This window comes from Ovis aries, chromosome 4, assembly GCF_016772045.2.
Source record: "Ovis aries strain OAR_USU_Benz2616 breed Rambouillet chromosome 4, ARS-UI_Ramb_v3.0, whole genome shotgun sequence".
Taxonomy (NCBI): domain Eukaryota; kingdom Metazoa; phylum Chordata; class Mammalia; order Artiodactyla; family Bovidae; genus Ovis; species Ovis aries.
This window is the reverse complement of record NC_056057.1, coordinates 10,377,348-10,397,149: the sequence shown is the minus strand read 5'-3', so window position 1 is coordinate 10,397,149 and position 19,802 is coordinate 10,377,348. Positions and strand designations below refer to the sequence as shown.

General features: G+C 37.5%; 1 protein-coding gene across 5 annotated transcripts in view; it reads right to left on the bottom strand.

Annotated features, from left to right (window-relative positions):
* The window catches only part of ANKIB1 (ankyrin repeat and IBR domain containing 1), a 155,719-nt gene that overhangs the window by 89,626 nt on the left and 46,291 nt on the right, over positions 1-19,802 (bottom strand). For 2 of the 5 annotated variants that reach the window (XM_004007711.6, XM_015095182.4), the window contains exon 2: positions 5,179-5,457. The exons of 2 other annotated variants lie outside the window; for them this stretch is intronic. In XM_004007711.6, the coding sequence (XP_004007760.1) occupies positions 5,179-5,366 (188 nt within the window). In that variant the 5' untranslated portion in view covers positions 5,367-5,457. Of the gene's footprint in view, positions 1-5,178; positions 5,458-19,802 lie in introns of those variants that run through there. One more of the 5 variants, XM_042249132.2, reaches the window with a different exon arrangement.

Here is a 19,802-nt window from a genome sequence, read left to right as displayed (position 1 = left end):
ACTCCAGTCACGTTTACTCAACACAGTTTTAGAAGCCCTAGCCACAGCAATCAGAGAAGAAAAATAAACAAAAGTAATCCAAGTTAAAAAAAAAAAAGCAAAATTGTCATGGTTTGCAGAGATATAATGTTATATATATATATATATATGCATATATAAAACTTTAAAGATTTTATAAGAAAACTGCTAAAGCTCATCAATGCATTTTATAAACTAGCAGGATAAATATATTAATGTACAGAAGTCAGTTGCACTTCCAAAATCTAACAATAAACTATTGCAAAGAGAAATTACTGGGACAATCCAGAGGGATAGCATGGTGAGGGATGTGGGAGGGGCATTCAGGATGTGAGAACACATGTATATATGTGGCTTGCTGCTACTGCTGCTGCTAAGTCGCTTCAGTCGTGTCTGACTCTGTGCGACCCCATAGACGGCAGCCCACCAGGCTCCCCCGTCCCTTGGATTCTCCAGGCAAGAACACTGGAGTGGGTTGCCATTTCCTTCTCTTACCTTATATTTTGAATAAATCTTTTACCCATGCATAACTGCAAAAAGTTATATACTTATCTTCTGAAAAATACTAATTCACTAAGTTATATAGATCTTCTAGATTTTGCCACATTTCATTATAGAGTATTTTAAAAACTCACGTTAATTTATATCATTGCCAATCTTATTTAGAAAGTCCCTACGTACTAGGAAACTGTCAAGCTTAAGGCAGTAAATATAAGTTTTCAAAATTCCAGTACTCACTGGCAAGCTCAATCATCTTTTATTGTTGTTATTAGTTTAAAATGTTTTCATGAAAAAATAAGCATCAACATTTCAACTCACATCTCAAACAACAGTACAAGTGTTCTTCCTCAAAGCTATCAGCATACAAGAGCAGAAGTACTTTGTGTATTCTTCTCATTTATAGGCTAATGAAAAGATGCGTACTCAAGGACGGAGATTAATTAACATTAGTAATTCTATTGCTTCATCGAGGAAATCTTAAGTAAAACTGGCTTTTTTTTTTTTAAACAGCAAGTAGCCGGCAGTGAGGAAAACCGTGATTACTAGTAAGGTTTGGTGCCACTGCCTTGATTCACCTAAAAGCGTTTGGCAGTTTTATCCTCCATTTTCTGCACTATCGCCACAAATGTCAACTCAGTGAAAAAGGCAAATAACATCTTAACATTAGTATTGATTTAAATACTAAGAATAGTTTTGATCTACTTTACCTCCTTGAAAGTATCTCAGGATCTACAAGTCCTCAGAATGCACTTTAAGACCCACTAGATTAGACATGAAAACAACCTAAATGTCTGCCGACAGATGAACAGATGAAAAAGATGTGGTGCATAATCCAGTGAAATACTTACCACCCAGCCACAGAAAGGAATGAAACAAAGCTCCCGAAGCAACATGGATGGACACAGAGACCACCGTAACAAGCGAAGCAAGTCAGAAAGACAAAGACAAACACCATATGATATCCCTTATATGTGGGATCTAACGTGACACAATTAAACCTAAATACAAAGCAGAAACAAAATCAAGGACACAGAGAACAGACTGGTGGTTACCAAGGGAAGGGGGTGGGAGAGGGCAGGAGTGAGCATCTGAGACTAGCAGATGCAAACCGATATATAGAGAATGGATAGACAACAAGGTCCTACGGTACAGAACAGGGAACTATATTCAACATCCTGGGATAAACTACAATGGAAAACATATGAAAAAGAATACATGTATAACTGAATCACTTTATTGTACAGAAATTTATACAGCATTGCAAATCAACTACACTTGAATAAAACAAAAAAAAACCTCAATGGATTAGATACATCTCTTAAATAAAGTTTTCCAATTTTATAAAGTATATTTTAAATTATACTATAAATGATTAAAAAGTATTTTCCTATTTGAGTTCTTTTATGTTAAAATAGATGTATTACCTTAGTAATAACATTCAAAAACATTTTACCGTGGTATTCTAAGAAAGTTTTAATTAATCACATAACAAGACCTGATATTAAATGTTATTGTTAGTGTTCAATATTCAGAACCTAAAGCAACAGTTTCATAATCTCACTGAAAATGTTCAAATCAAAAACAAAGATTGAACAGACTAAGTAATCAAGAGTTAATCTTCTTAGAGCATTACTGTTTAGCAGTGTATTTGTAATATTTACAGTCTAGTCTGAGATGTTTAATAGCAACTGGATGATTTAAAATCTAAGTTATAGGAATTTCTGAGAACAAAGAATACTGTAGGTCAGAACGGTTGGTAATGAGTTCATAAAAAGGCAGAAATCAAGTGAGGACTTAAAGGACAGGGAATTAGAGAAGAAACAAGACATTTCAGAATCAGGGATTAACAATAAAGCTAAAGGGCTGGCATTTTTTAAAAGTGGGAAAAGCAAGAGGGAAGACAACCAGTCTGACTGATATGATCATGTTGGAGAATAATGAGAGATTAGGCTGACTCGGCAGAATGAGGGCAGAGAAAAAATAAGGCTTTAGAAGCCAAGTAAAATGAGGCAAACAATAGTGTACCACTACAGTTTTCTTATGACAGAACACTGAAAAGGATAAACTTTTAGCAAGATTAACCCGAACATGAGACCTGAAGAGGAAAAGACTTGCAAGAGGAACATTCAGGAGTCAAGTACTTTCAGTATTGGAAGAAGGGGTTGATAAGAGTAAACAAAGTTTTAGGCAACAGGAATGGAAAGACATGAACCCAACAGATAAGACGGAGTGAACTTTGCATTAGTAACAGGTTAGGTAGAGGAGATGAGTAAGTCAAGGATAATCTGAAGATATTTAGGGTTACAAATGTGAGAAATAATAAAACTATACACTAGGCATCATGAAACAACACATTCATTTAATTATACAAGCTTAATATTTTACAGACTAGGAAACTGAAATCCAGAGTAATTTGTCTTGCTAATAAGTATTTTAGGATTCCAGGGGGTGCTAGTGCTAAAGAACCCACCCGCAAATGCAGGAGATGAAAGAGATGTGGGTTCAATCCCTGAGTCAGGAAGATCCCCTGGAGAAGGGCACGGCAATCCACTCCAGTATTTTTGCCTGGAGAATCTCATGGACAGAGGAGCCTGGTGGGTTACAGTCCGTGGGGTCACACAGAGTCGGACACAACTGAAACGACTTAGCACAGTAAGTGTTTTAGGCACTCCTGACATACAGGCTTATCTGACTGTATAGAGATAAAAGGCTCTCACAGTGTTGAAAGCCTAAAGACTATAGTCATCTGCCTACATGGGCAGTTAGCTTTGCCATTTATAAGCTGGAGAGTTCTGATAAGTTGTTTAATCTTTCTGAGCTTCAGTTTTCTCACTTCTGAAATGCAGATGATAGACAATCTTATAGAGCTATAATGAGAATTAATTGAGACAAGGCACGCAGAGCAGTTAGTAGTGCCTAGAAAGCAGTAAGCCCTCAACACGTTTGCCATTATTTTATTAGTACAATATGTCAGTGTAATTAACACAGGGAACATCCATTTTTGAAAGAAAAAATGTAAAATTTCAAACAAGATTAGGTGGCAGAGGCTTCTAAGTGGGTGTTTTTAGAGAAACGAAAATAAGAGATAAATGAAAAATGGAGAGGTAATAGAAATGTCTCTTTTTAAATCAAGAAATACCTATTTTATTTTTAAGAGGTTACAAAAATACCTACTTGATAATCATAGGCCTGAATAAACTAAGTTATTCATGGAATTTTTCTCATTCACAAATCCTGATCGTAAAGATAATTATCTGTGCAATGATTTTTAGAAAGGTTCTATTTACTTTGTGTAAGATACTATGCTAGATGCTAGAAGTACAAAGAAAGTCCTTTTAAAAAGCTGTAATTTAGGCAGGCAAAGAGTAGGTTTACAAAATTACAAAACCAATGGGATAGTGTATACCACACAAGTAATACAAACAAAAAAGAATCATAGAAGTTCAAAAGAAGACTGACATTCCTTGTGGACTGAAGTTCCTTGTGGATTGAAGTTCCTTACAGGTTGTGACAGGATAAGACAGAAAAAGAATGCCTAGGGCCTTGCTGTTAAGTCACTTTAGCCTGCCAAACTTCTTTGTCCATGGAATTCTCCAGGCAAGAATACTGGAGTGGGTTGCCATTTCCTTCTCCAAGAGATCTTCCTGACCCAGGGACCTAACCCCATCTCCTACATTAGCAGGCAGGTTCTTTACCACTGAGCCACCCGGGAAGCCCAGGACATCGAAGGAAGGCTAAAATTTAGGTAAAAAAGAGAAGGCCGAGAGAAGCGATGCTCCCGGGAAACAGCGTCATGAATGTGGCAGACAGAACACCCCTGGCATGGTTCAGGGACACCAGAAAGAGCAGCTTAATCTGAACAACAAATCTGTATAAAAAGAAACAGAGAAAGGATGGAAAAGCTTTTTGTCAAGTTCTAAAGTACTCAGAATGCCGATTTAAGAATTATATTACACCGCATAAAGAAAGTGCTTCTTTCTGTTCTACCACCAGACTTCCACAGCTGCACAATCTACTACTAAAAACACTACATTTATTTTGGAACTACTTTTCTATCTTTTGCTTCTTTCATCTTATAAGTTAGCAAATATCAAATTTAATTCCCATGTAATTAAGAAGAATTCACACACTGCTATCACTAAGGCTTTCTTCCTAAAGAGATTTTTTTTTCAAGTTTCTTAGTATTGATATTTTCAGTTTCAAGAAAATGTTTTACTTTTTAGAAAAGTCTTTTCAAGTAACTAAACCTTTTAAAAGAAGGAAACTCAAATCTGATCAAGAATAGGTAAGGCAAACACATCAGTTTTTCAACTTAAATTGCCTTGGACACCATTTCCTGCAATTTTTTGATAGATGACAAGTACTTTTCTAGAACTGAAACACTGTAAATTAAAACACTACACTGTTATAAAGAATTCATACTATGAAACATACTGAGGATCAAAATGTATTTACAGTAAAAAGAATATGTGAACTAACCTCACAAATGAAACACATAATAAAAAATCCATACTTAATAATTTAGGCATATTCAGTTTTACAAAGTTTAGTTCACTGTAATACCACAACATGCACATATGTATGCATGTATTCTCAAAGACCAGAGTGTTTTTTTCCCTTTCTCTAAACTGTTACCAATTGGTTTCCAGTAATACTTACCCTAATATTCTATTCATTCCATGTCTAGCAGCATAGTGTAATGGAGTATTGTGCTGGTAGGGCTCCCCATAAGATGTATTTGGATCAAGGGATTCTTTTAGCTGAGGGTTGCTTTCATATATTTGGCAGGCCAGGTTTTCATCACCATTGATGAGTGCTTTACGAAATTTGGTGGTTGAACTTCCCATGTTTTGTTTTGCTTTTTTCTGATGGGCAATGGCACTTTTTTCCTTCACCCTTCAGCCACTTCTTAAATGCTTCTGCAACATGTTTCACATTCTAATGGAGGAAAAAACATTAGATTGTAAAACCAATAATTATGAATTAGTATCCTAAGGAAAAAAATACCACAATTAGGAATACTAATAAAATCTAGGAAGCACATATAAGGGAAAGAATTATGTTTTACCAAATTTATCTTAATAGCCAAAAAAAAAATTTAATGTTTAATATTGCCCAAACTAACTTCTTAAACTGTAATATTTTCCCATACAGAAAGTGATGGTTTCACAGGCTGTACTTTATACTATAAAGTTACATATATACATGGTCTTTTCAATTTTCTCCTTCACAGAGGCAGGAAATGAGTTTGACTAAAATTTATGGTTGAATACACTTAAATTCTTGTATAAATTACATATAAATCTGATTCAGCCAATTTCTAGGATAATGAAAAATATAGGAAATTTTGCTCATATAAGAAGTCTAGAATATGTTAAATTACAATAAAGTAAAATGAAATTGTTCAGTACTTAGAAGGACCTCAAAGAAAAGATTTTTCAAATGTAAATATAGAGGGCTATACAACTCACAGCAAATGAGTAAAACTAACTACAACTAATTACACTCAGAATAATGAAATCGTGATTATTCTACCATAATACCATTACATTTGTTTTCTTCTACTGTAAATAACTCAAAACAAGGCTGAAAACATGAACTGTTTATTTGGAACTGTATTTGGAAAGGTTATAATAAAGATCACAGGTATTTACTACTGAAGCAATGTGAGGTGGGTAGGGGAAAGACAAGAAAACAATCACTTAATCTGGAGTATGAAATCTCACATTTACCTACATTAGCTATGTAATTGTACCTACCCTCCTAAAGCCTCAGGTTACATCTATACAGTAAAAAGAAACAACCATTTCTTAAGGACAATAGTCAAGATTATGAGAGCTACTTCTTTAAGTACCTACCACAGACCTTGGCTAGTATGCTTAATAAATGCTAGTTTTGTTCCATTCCAATAAACATTTCTGAATCTAGTCTTCAGCCATTATTAAAATCAGTCATAAAGGAAACAGCCCATGCAAAGGAAGGTATGAAACAAAAGGTTTATTCAATTGGTGAGTACCTTCAAACTGAAAATAGGTTGTGGCCAGACTAAGAAATGTATCCTTTAACCGGTAAAGAATGGATGAAAGTGAAAGTAAAAATCACTCAAAGAGTAAGAAATATGTCTTTCCCTAATTTCCTGATTATCTTTTAATTGTGAAGGGCTCTATAATTTCTTTTTTCTTCATTTGGTGGCTCAGAGGTTAAAAAGTTTGCCTCCAATGTGGGAGACCCAGGTTCGATCCCTGGGTTGGGAAGAGCCCCAGGAGAAGGAAATGGCAACCCGCTCCAGTATTGTTGCCTGGAGAATCCCATGGACGGAGGAGCCTGGTGGGCTACAGTCCACGGAGTCGCAAAGAGTCAGACATGACTGAGTGACTTCACTTTCTATAATTTTTGTTTTTAATAAGAAAGAAATATGTTTTTCTGATTCTTTATTTTTTTGTGGATAGAAGGTAACACTTCAATAGTATATGTGACATTTAAACTATACCTCCAATTGTATTAATTAATGTTTGCACTCAGAGATTTTTGTTTACAATGAACTATACTATGGCTCAAATTTTAAAAATTATAGTAAGAGGGTTAAGCTCAAGGGTCATATGTTAGGAGAGCAGAGGGGCATAGAACCAGCTGCTACAATAAGTAAACTTACAAGGGAGTGTAAGATTCCTCAATAGACTCTTCCAGTTTGACATCATATTTCTAAAGGTTATCTTTAGTATCAGTTAAATTAAGAGGAGGAGCCAATTATTTTGTTGAGGCCAACCTTCAGCCCATAATGACTTTAAAAACAGTTTACTTTTGTAGTAAAAGGTAACATATTAGGAGATAGATATTTATTTTTGAAGAACTTCATCTTCTATAAAGGATTTCTGGGAGTAGTTCATTAATTTAAGTGCACTTGAGTTTTTGAGGCAGTTTATTAAGGAAACTGGGAGACATGCATTGAATCACAGAAGCAGAAAGGACTATATTTAAATCATACCAGCCTATCTTTCCAAATAGGAAGGCTTTTGAACATTCATGGGTTGTTGCTTGCCTTCATCTTTTTCTTATTGCTCTTGTCCCAGTCTAATGCTTCAGTAAGTCTGAAATTTATACTACAGAATGTACAGTCAGTTCACAGTACCTCTAAACAACGTAAGGTTTAGTGCAGGCATCAGCAAACTTTTCCCATAAAAGACCAGATAGTAAAATATCTACTTGTCAGTCATATGGCTTCTGAGTCATATGATCTCTGTCATAAGTACTCAACTCGGCTGTTACAGCTTGAAAGCCACAGGCAGTATCTAATCGTAGAAGAGCTGTGGTTGTGTCCTATAAATTTCATTTACAAAAGTAAGATCCGAGATGTGGTCCATGAGCTGTAGGTTGCCAGCCAACCCCTGATGTGGTGGAAAGAAAATAGCTGGTTTGGAATCCCACATCTACTTCTTAGCACAAATAACACAAATCATTTAACCTCTCTGTACCTTAATTTTTTCTTATGTAAAAAAGGGATAAGGCCACCTACCCTGCAGAACTGTCAAGACTACCTAGGTTAAGTATGTAATACAGTGCATAGCAGGTACTCACTAAATTTTATCTCCTTCTCCTATGTGCAAGCCATTGGTTAAGAGTTGCTGCCTTTAAAGAACTCAATACTCAAATTCTTTTCAAAAGACAGTGAAACCTTAAGAAAAATGTCACCTACTCTAAGTTTTATATCAGAACTGATATGTACCTGGTAGTCTAAACTTCATCATTTATTAGGGGTCTGACCTTTGACAAGATAAAAACTATGTATTTTTTTCAACAGTCTTCTGAATCAAAGTTAACTCCTCTTTCATTAATTTTCTAGGTCACTGCCAATATTAACAAAGGTCTCTCTCCAATATAACTGCACTTATAAATACTAAGTGAAAGGCATACAAAATTTAGTTCAAAGCCAGAGCAGGAAACAGAATCTCACACTGGAGGTACATGGAAAACACACACATAAACATATATAAGGCAGGGAGCAGGAGGTCTTTTGGAAAAGACACTGATGCTGGGAAAGACTGAGGGCAAGAGGAAAGGGAGATGACAGAGGATGAGACGGTTGGATGGCATCATCAACTAGATGGACATGGGTTTGGGTGGACTCCGGGAGTTGGTGATGGACAGGGAGGCCTGGTGTGCTGCAGTTCATGGGGTCACAAAGAGTCGGACACGAATGAGTGACTGAAATGAACTGAACTGAACGGAGGAGGTCTTACTCCAAAATGTTGCTACAAAGGCAATATAGTTAAGTGATTTGGGAATTAGCTTGCCTGATTGCATATTAAGTTGAAGTCAAGTGTGGCTTTAATCTTGGTAGCTTCCTGCAAGAAGTTCATGAACATCTGTAGTCTACGGCAAAACTTGTGGGTATTAGAAAACACTATCAAAATTATCTGAGCTGAGAAAAACCCCTTAACCAAGACAGCAACTTTCTTGTAAGATGTATTCCAGAAATAAAATGTCCAGACAAACATGAAAGTATTATGCTGACAGTTCTAGAAAACTCGCTGCGGCAGTTCGGCTGCCTGAGGTTTCTGAGCAACCAAGGAAAGAGATAATCCAGCAAATTCTGGCTGCTGCTGGACACCATTTATATCTATACAGCTTTCACTGTATGGAAAAGGATGCTGCAGTTAGTAAAGAAGTGAAAACAGCTGCAAAGGGCAGCAACTGGGCGCCGCTTTCTGCCAAACTGGCAGATGAACAGTGAAAACAGCTAGCATGAGGCCCACGGGTAGAAAGCTGTTCAAACGCGGGATCCGACCACTGCATGCAGCACCACTCCTAGAATTAGTCTATTTCCTATTGAAACATAATGACCTGCAATGATCAGAGAATTTAAGTTCTAAACTGCCCACGAGTAAAATTTTCAAGTAGCTACAATTTTTCTTAGATGGTATTCAGCTTTCATACATTTGACTTTACAACCACTGAAAATAGGTAGTGCTCAAAATGAATATTTTGGGCTCTAATGTTAAGATAATGTCAGTGAAGAGCTCAATTTTAGCAACTTTGGCATATTGGTTATTTAGCAGTGCTTGCTTTCATGATTTTTGAATACCATATTGTCTTTATTTCCTGAACATAGGTAAAAATGTTAAGTTGGAAGCATTTTAGTGTGGCGTGAAGAAATAAGTCTTAAAGTTGATGCAACTGAGAAAAAGAATTACTTATGCCTCAAACTGAGGCTGCCTAAACTTAAATCAATTGTATATTCAATTAAAAAAAGAGATAAATATAACGTACTATTTACAAAAGGTTAGAAATTTGTAAACAAGTATTATTTTAAGAAGTAATAATTATGAGATGAAAACAAGCTGGTGGAATAGAAAAGACTTGAGTTCACTTCATCTGGAACCTACTAAAAAAGATACTGTAGTTCCAAAGACAAAGAAAAAGCCACAGTGAGATGGTAGGAGGGGCAAATTTGTAATATAATCAAATCAGAACTTGCAAACTGCAAAATAATTATATCATGAGGTTCTCCTACAGAAGAGAAAGTTCTGAACCCCATGTCAGGCACCCCGCTGCGGGAAGGACGCATGCAAGGACTCATGCGTACCAGGATCTAGGGTGAAGTAGTGACTCCATAGGACCCTGGGCCGGACCTACCTACAGGTCTTCAAAGGTCTCCTGAGGAAGCGGGGGTCAGCTGATGCTCACTTAGGGACAAGGACGCAGTGCCAGAGGCCCCAGGGTATGCTCACTGGGGAGAGCTCTCCTGGAGGTCACCATTTTGGCACTGGAACCTTGTCTCACCTGTAGGCGCCAGTGGTGGGATGCCTCAGGTAAAAAAATCAACATGGTAGGAGCACAGCCTACCCAACAGCTGACAGGTGGCCTAAAGTCATCCTGAGCCCACAGCTGCCTCTACACACATCTCTTGGCAGGGCCTTGATAACCAGAGGGACAAGACTCAGCTCTATTCACGAGGGCTCAGGCACCAGTCCCTCTTACCAGGAAGTGGGCACAAGTCCCTGGCCCAATCTCATCCACCAGGGGGCACATAATGCAGTAATCATGATACCTACTCAAAGGTGTTGAAAACCTACAGCCAAACAAAAACCTGCAAATGGCTATTTTCTCTAGTTGTTTAATTGCTCAATCGTGTCCAACTCTTTGCAACCCCATGGACTGTAGCCTGCCAGGCTCCTCTGTCCATGTGATTTTCCAAGCAACAATACTACAGTGGGTTGCTATTTCCTTCTCCAGGGGATTTTCCTGACCCAGGAATGGAACCCGTTTCTCCTGCACTTGCAGGCGGATCCGTTACTGTGGAGCAACCAGGGGAGCCCACTTGGGTGTCTCCGGCAGCTCTATTCGTAACTACCAAAACTCGGGAGCAAATAAGATGCCCTTAAGTAAGGAAATGAATACATCAACTGTGGTACATGCAGACAATGGTACAGAATTCAGCACTATAAAAAAATGAGCTATCAAATCAAGAAAACACATGAGGAACCTTAACTGCACATTAGTAATAAAGAGAAGCCAAATCTGAAAAGGCTACAGACCACAAGATTCCAACTACATGACATTCTGGAAAAAGATAAAACTATCCACAGTTTTAAAAAGATGAGTGATCACCAGGGCTGGGGGCAAGGGAAGGCTGAATAGAGGGAGGAGAGTGAATTTTTAAGGTATTGAAAGTATGCTGTATGATATTCTAATGATGGAATATCACTATATTATTAACATAAATAATACATGTATATTATTAATAATAATATATGATTTGTACATTGTACGTTATTAATACATGTGTCCAAATCTACAGAATGGTAAACACTACGAGTGGTTCCAAAGGCACACTGGATTTTGAGCGATTCTGTCGTGTTAACGTAGGTTCACCAGCGTAGCAAGCGGGCCATTCTGGTGAGTGATACTGACAATGGAGGGGGCCATGCACGCGTACGGTTAGGGGGTGTGGGAAACCAAAGTGCCTTCATTTTAATGTTGCTGTGAAACTATAAAGCCCCAAACAAGAGATTCTTAAAAAAAAAAAAAAAAAGAATCCTAATCTTTATGTTAATTTCTGGGCATTTGCTTCCTTGATAATATAATGAACACAAGTTACTTTGAAAAATAAAACTGAAAGTAAAGTAGTTAGCACAGTGACTAATAAAGAAGGCATTTCATAAATCTGCGTACTTTCCCCTGGGTGTGTGCGCGCATGTGTGTGTTTTTCCCAGGAGCCATTTCATACTTATTGGTTCAGAACTTTAGGACAGTTGAAAGAGTTAGAAATTTAACCACCAGATAGGTTGTAAATGACTGTCCAAATCTAAGTTGTGAGAAAACTTTCAAATAATATTTTACCATTATGTACTTATAATTCATTTCTGAATACTGCTGGAAACTAAAATTACTTAAGTAAACCAATACACATGCATTAAAAAGAAACAAACAGAAAAGACACAGAAATATATGCCAAGGACACAGGATAAATTTATGTTAGTCTTTTATGACAACTAAATTAAGGAATCTAAATAACATTAGATGAGATTTCTAAAATTTATATGGAACGCACAGAACAACCAATCCATATTCACTGCTAGTGTGCCTGTGTGATACAGTTTCCATAATGAAGGGATATTTTACCTCACTTAAAAAATGTTAGGTAAAAATTAGTTCATTCTAAACCAAAATTTTCATTAGTTCAGTTCAGTTGCTCAGTTGTGTCTGACTCTTTGCGACCCCATGGACTGCAGCACGCCGGGCTTCCCTGTCCATCACCAGCTCCCAGAGTTTGCTCAAACTCATGTCAATCACCTTCGGTGATGCCATCCAGCCATCTCATCCTCAGTCATCCCTTTCTCCTCCCGCCTTCAATCTTTCCCAGCATCAGGGTCTTTTCCAGTGAGTCGGTTCTTCGCATCAGGTGGCCAAAGTATTTATACATACTTATAAGTATACTTATAAGTATTTCATACTTTTACAAAAATGACAAATATATTTTTATTATTTAATATTGTTAAAAAGGTTTATTCCCCACTGTCAAGATCCTAATTTTAATTTAGGGTGTTTTGCCCACAGGAAATTCAAGACTAAGAGGAAATCAATTCTTTTTATGCATACTAATGTTCTCTCAAGGTTTTCCTATTAAAAATGAGCTTAAAACTTCAAAATGATTCTTATAATTTACAATGTTAGAAAGCTCTAGGGAAGATTTTAAAAATTAGAAGAAACAGTAACACTGAAAGTATGTGAGTACCGAAAATCTATGACTTTAAACAGTATATTCTAAATATACATCACTAGTATTAGAATTACGCTACACATAAATGATTCTTTTAATTGTTAATATTATACTTTTTATTTACTATGTTGAGTATAAGTCGTAAGTACGATACTGTCTGGTCTTTCTAACTTGTGGAACTATGTATGCATGTTAAAAACTGAATCAAATTCCAATTTTTGCAGTTTTAAATTTTGTAACATTTCCAGATAAACATCTAATCTCTCAGTATTGGAAAGTTATTAGCGCCACCTACTACAGAACCACAGGAAGAGAAGTGGAGAAAACAAAAGAAGGGAAGCTGCCAGTTTTCTTCTGTTTTTTATTCACAATAAGCCACCTGAAGATTATCAACAGGGACGAGGATGAGTGAGTGATAATCTCTGATGTCACCACCCTACTTGTATATTCAAGTGAGAGGGAAACCCAGGGGGTAATAAAGCTTGGATCTTGCTTGCTCATCATCCTCCAGATACAAGTGAGATAAATAAAAACATCATTGTTTTTCTATTTTCCAAATATAAATTGGATCCCTTTTCCAAAATTTCATTTTCAATTCCTTGTATGGACCGTAAAACCTAATTTTAGAAATAACTTTAAACGGCTTCATTTCATTTCTAGAGCATATCCAAAGAAAGTTATTTCAATGCATGAAAATTCATAAACTAAGTGTTCATAACTCAAGAAATAACAGAACTTACAAACTTCTCAAAAAAGAAAAATCACTAGAAATACCTATAATGCAATAAATGAATTACACTTCGAAATAAAGTCACAATGAGTTTTAAGTCTTAAAAAAATCTTTTCAATATCTCTTATTATAAACTAGTCAAATAGAGTATTATTTTAACTTTCAATTTAAGAGGGGAATACATGTCTACCTGAATCTAAAATATAGGAAAGAAAATTATTCTTAATACTCAAACACACAAGTAGCTCAACTGCTTTTAAATTTTCAATTTCCAAGAAACTATGAACAAATGTTTCTCAGTTTAGGCTCCAATTAAGTAAATTATGGTAAATCCATTCAACAGAAGGCTAGGATACATTAATTAAAATCATTTTTATAATTTTATTTTCTGTGGGAAAAAGCTTTTACCATAAATGTTACATATACTTTCATCACCACTTAAAAAACATATATTTATAGAAAAAGACTAAGGAAATACATACTACCCTATTAACTCTGAAGGGAAGAACTATGCCAACTGTACGTGGAATTCCTCCTCTATTCTTCTCGGCATTAAAAAAAAAGTATTTAAAATAGATCTACTGACAATGGACATAAAAGGGAGAACTTGACAAGAATACAGTAACAGTAGGATTTTAACACTCCACTTACCATCACTGGGTACATGATCCGAACAGAAAACCAGCTGGGAAACAAGGGCATTACATAACAAACTAGACCAACTGTACTTGACAGTTACTAAATAGTCCATCTAAAATCAGCAAGATACATATTCAAGTTCACATGGAATGCTCTCCAGAATAGGTCATCAGGCAAGTCCCAACGAACTTAAAAGGACAGAAATTATATCAAGCACCTTTTCTGATCTCAACAGTATAAAACCAGAGATCAAATACAGGAAGAAAAATGGGAAAAATGAAAACAGAGACTATACACCTCAGAAAACAAGAAAAATCTCAAATAAACAAGCTAAACTATCATGTAAAAGAGTTAGAAAAAGAACAAACAAAACTGAAAGTCAGCGGAAGGATGGAAACAGTAAAGATCAGAGACAAAAAAAAAAAAAAAATCTAGAGAACCCCTCGACCCAGAAAGGAAAAGACAATGAAGTAAGGAGTTCTTTTTAAAGAGAAAATTATTAAGCCTTTACATAGGCTCGTTAAGAAAAGACAGAGGACCCAAATAACAAAACAATATGTGAAAGAGGAGAAATTACAATCAATGTAACAGAAACAGAAACAATCATAAGAGAATACTATGAAGAGTTATATGCCAACAAATTCAGCACCCTGGAAGAGATGGATAAATTCCTGGAGACATACAATCTTGCAAAACGGAATCAGGAAGAAACAGATAATTTGAATAGACTGATACTAGAATTAAAACTGAATCAGTAATTAAAAACCTCCCAACAAAGAAAAGTCCAGAACCAGACAGCTTCCCAGGTGAAGTCTACCAAACATATCTACAAGAGTTAATACCTAGCCTTCTCAAATTATTTGGAAAAACTGAGGAGGAGGTCACACTCCCAAGTGCATGCTAAAGTCCACCACGACAGATATCAAAGCCAGACAAAGACACGATGACAAAGAAAATTATTTCAGTATCCTTGATGAATATAGATGCAAAAATCCTAAACTAAATATTAGCAAATCAAATTCAACAATATACAAAAAGGACCATAAATCATGGTCAAGTGGGATTCATTCCGGGGATGTAAAGACGGTTCAATATTACAAACCAACCAATGGGATGAACCACGTTAACAGAACAAAAAATAAAAATCATACAATCATCTCAACAGGTACACATAGACCACCTGACAAAATTCAACTTCCATTCATGAGAAAAACCCTCAACAAAGTTGGCATTGAGGGAACATATCTCAACATAACAAAGTCCATTTACAACAAACCCACAGCTAATTCATATTAAATGGCAGAAGAGTAAAAAAAAACAATCCCAGTGACCACTGCATCAAAAAGAATGAAATACCTAGAAATAAACACCAAGAAAGAAAAAACCTACACTATAAAAACTATAAGACATTGATAAAGGAAACTGAAGATGATACAAATAAATGGAAAGGCATTCCATATTCATAGACTGGAAAGATTAACATTTTTTAAAGGTCCATAAACCTAAATCAATCCTTATCAAAACACGCTTGACAATTTTCACAAAACTAGAACAAAAAATCCAGGACATAGAAGCAACCTAGATGTCCACCAGCAGATGAATGGATAAGAAAGCTGTGGTACATATGCACAATGGAGTATTACTCAGCCATTAAAAAGAATATATTTGAATCAGTTCTAATGAGGTGGATGAAACTGGAGCCGATTATACAGAGTGAAGTAAGCCAGAAAGAAAAACACTAATACAGTATAATAATGCATATATATGGAATTTAGAAAGATGGTAACGATAACCCTGTATGCGAGACAGCAAAAGAGACAGAGATGTATAGAACAGTCTTTTGGACTCTACGGGAGAGGGAGAGCGTGGGATGATTTGGGAGAATGGCATTGAAATATGTGTAATATCATATATGAGACGAATCGCCAGTCCAGGTTTGATGCATGATACTGGATGCTTGGGGATGGTGCACTGAGACGACCCAGAGGGATGGTACGGGGAGGGAGGAGGAAGGGCGGTTCAGGATGGGGAACACGTGTATACCTCTGGCGGATTCATGTTGATGTATGGCAAAACCAATACAATAGTGTAAGTAATTAACCTCCAGTTAAAATAAATAAATTTAAAAAAATCCTAAAATTTGCTGGTACAGAATCACAAAAGGCCCCAAATAGTCAAAGTAATCTTGAGAAAAAAGAGCTAACCTGGAGGTATCACACTCCTTTAACTTCAGATTATAATGCAATGCTACAGTAAAAAAACAAAAGCTAAGGTTCAGTTCAGTTCAATCGCTCAGCCGTGTCTGACTGGTTGTGCCCCATGGACTGGAGCACACCAGGACCCCTTGTCCATCACCTACTCCCAGAATTTACTCGAACTCATGTCCATTGAGTCGGTGATGCCATACAACCATCTCATCCTCTGCTGTCCCCTTCTCCTCCTGTCTTCAATCTTTCCCAGCATCAGGGTCTCTTCAAATGAGTCAGGTCTTTCCATCAGGTGGCCAAAGTATTGGAGTTTCCGCTTCAGCATCAGTCCTTGCAATGAATATTCAGGACTGATTTCCTTTAGGATGGACTGGCTGGATCTCCTTGCTGTCCAAGGGACTCTCAAGAGTCTTCTCCAACACCACAGTTCAAAAGCATCAATTCTTCAGCGCTCAGCTTTCTTTATAGACCAACTCTCACATCCATTCATGACCATTGGAAAAGTCATAGCTTTGACTAGATGGACCATTGTTGGCAAAGTAATGTCTCTGCTTTTAATATGCTGTGTAGGTTGGTCATAACTTTTTTTCCAAGGAGTAAGCATCTTTTAATTTCATGGCTGGAGTCACCATCTGCAGTGATTTTGGAGCCCCAGAAAATAAAGCCTGTCATTGTTTCAACTCTTTCCCCATCTATTTCCCATGAAGTGATGGGACCAGATGCCATGATCTTAAGATTTCTGAATACTGAGCTTTAAGACAACTTTCTCACTCTCCTCTTTCACTTCCTCTTCTCACTCTCCTCTTTCACACCATTATGACCTAAAAAAGAGGCTTTTTAGTTCCTCTTCATTTTCTGCCATAAGGGTGGTGTCATCTTCATACCTGAGGTTATTGATATTTCTCCCGGCGATCTTGATTCCAGCTTGTGCTTCCTCCAGCCCAGCGTTTCTCATGATGTACTCTGCATAGAAGTTAAATAAGCAGGGTGACAATATACAGCCTTGACGTACTCCTTTTCCTATTTGGAACAGGTCTGCTGTTCCATGTCCAGTCCTAACTGTTGCTTCCTGACCTGCATACAGGTTTCTCAAGAGGCAGGTCAGGTGCTCTGGTATTCCCATCTCTTTCAGAATTTTCCACAGTTTATTGTGATCCACACAATCAAAGGCTTTGGCATAGTGACTAAACCAGAAATAGATGTTTTTCTGGAACTCTCTTGCTTTTTTGATGGTCCAATGGATGTCGGTAATGATCTCTGGTTCCTCTGCCTTTTCTACAACCAGCTTGAACATCTGGAATTTCACATTCCTGTGTTTTTGAAGCCTGGCTTGGAGAATTTTGAGCATTACTTTACTAGCATGTGACATGAGTGCAGTTGTGCAGTAGTCTGTGCATTCTTTGGCACTGGAATGAAAACTGACCTTTTCCAGTCCTGTGGCTACTGCTGAGTGTTCCAAATTTGCTGGCATATTGAGTGGAACACTTTCACAGCATCATCTTCCAGGATCTGAAATAGCTCAACTAAAATTCCATCACCTCCACTAGCTTTGTTCTTAGTGATGCTTAATAAGCAAGCACCACTTGACTTGACATTCCAGGATGTCTGGCTCTAGGTGAGTGATCACACCATCGTGGTTATCTGGGTCATGAAGATCTTTTTTGTACAGTTCTTCTGTGTATTCTTGCCACCTCTTCTTAATATCTTCTGCTTCTGTTAGGTCCAGACCATTTCTATTCTTTATCGAGCCCATCTTTGCATGAAAAGTTCCCTTGGTAACTCTTATTTTTCTTGAAGGGATCTCTAGTCTTTCCCATCCTGTTCTTTTCCTCTATTTATTTGCACTGATTGCTGAGGAAGGCTTTCTTATCTCTTCTTGCTATTCTTTGGAACTCTGCATTCAGATGCTTATATCTTTCCTTTTCTCCTTTGCTTTTTGCTTCTCTTCCTTTCACAGCTATTTGTAAGGCCTCCTCAGACAGCCATTTTGCTTTTTTGCATTTCTTTTGCATGGGGATGGTCTTGATCCCTGTCTCCAGCAACGTCACGAACCTCCACCCATAGTTCATCAGGCACTCTGTCCATCAGACCTAGCCCCTTAAATCTATTTCTCACTTCCACTGTATAATTGTAAGGGATTTGATTTAGGTCAAACCATTATGGTCTAGTGGTTTTCCGTACTTTCTTCAATTTAAGTCTGAATTTAGCAGTAAGGAGTTCATGATCTGAGCTACAGTCAGCTCCCAGGCTTGTTTTTGCTGACTGTATAAAGCTTCCCTTCTTTGGCTGCAAAGAATATAATTAATCTGATTTCAGTGTTGACTATCTGGTGATGTCCATGTGTAGAGTCTTCTCTTGTGTTGTTGGAAGAGGGTATTTGCTATGACCAGTGTGTTCTCTTGGCAAAACTCTAAATTTGTTACTCCAGGTGTTTCTTGACTTCCTACTTTTGCACTCTAGTCCCCTATAATGAAAAGGACATCTTTTCGGGGTATTGGTTCTAGAAGGTCTTGTAGGTCTTCATAGAACCGTTCAACTTCAGCTTCTTCAGCATTACTGGTAGGGGCACAAACTTGGATTACCATGATATTGAATGGTTTGCCTTGGAAACAAACAGATTTCACCCTGTCGTTTTTGAGATTGCATCCAAGTACTGCGTTTTGGACTCTTTTGTTGACTATGGTAACTACTCCATTTCTTCTAAGGGATTTTTACCCACAATAGTAGATATAATGGTCATCTGAGTTAAATTCACCCATTCCAGTCCATTTTAGTTCGCTGATTCCTAAAATGTCAACGTTCACTCTTGCCATCTGCTGTTGGACTACTTCCAATTTGCCATGATTCCTGGACGTAACATTTCACATTCCTATGCAATACTGCTCTTTCAGCATTGGACCTTGTTTCTATCACCAGTCACATCCACAACTGGGTGTTGTTTTTGCTTTGGCTCCGTCTCTTCATTCTTTCTGGAGTTATTTCCCCACTGACCTCCAGTAGCATACTGGGCACCTATCAATCTGGGGGCTTCATCTTTCAGTGTCCTTTCTGCCTTTTCATACTGTTCATGGGGTTCTCAAGACAAGAATACTTAAGTGGTTTGCCATTCCCTTCTCCCATGGACCACATTTTGTCAGAACTCCACACCATGACCTGTCCGTCTTGGGTGGCCCTACATTCATGGCCATGAGGAGATGTCCCCCGTTCAATGGCAGGAGCGGCAGCTGTGCTTTGCTGGAGCAGCAGTGAGGAGATACCCCAAGTCCAAGGGTCAAGGAGAAGCCCCAGCAAGATGGTAGCAGGGGCGAATCTGCAATTAGAGTCAGACCCCATTCCCGCCAGAGATGCTCAGCGGGCTTAGGCAGGCCTTGTGAGCACCGGGATCCAGGAACCCCACAGAGTCTGGGACAGAACTGTGTTTGGCATCTCCTGTGGAGGTACAGGTTAGCACTGGACTGCTGCCCTGGGTGGAGCCGACTTGGGTACG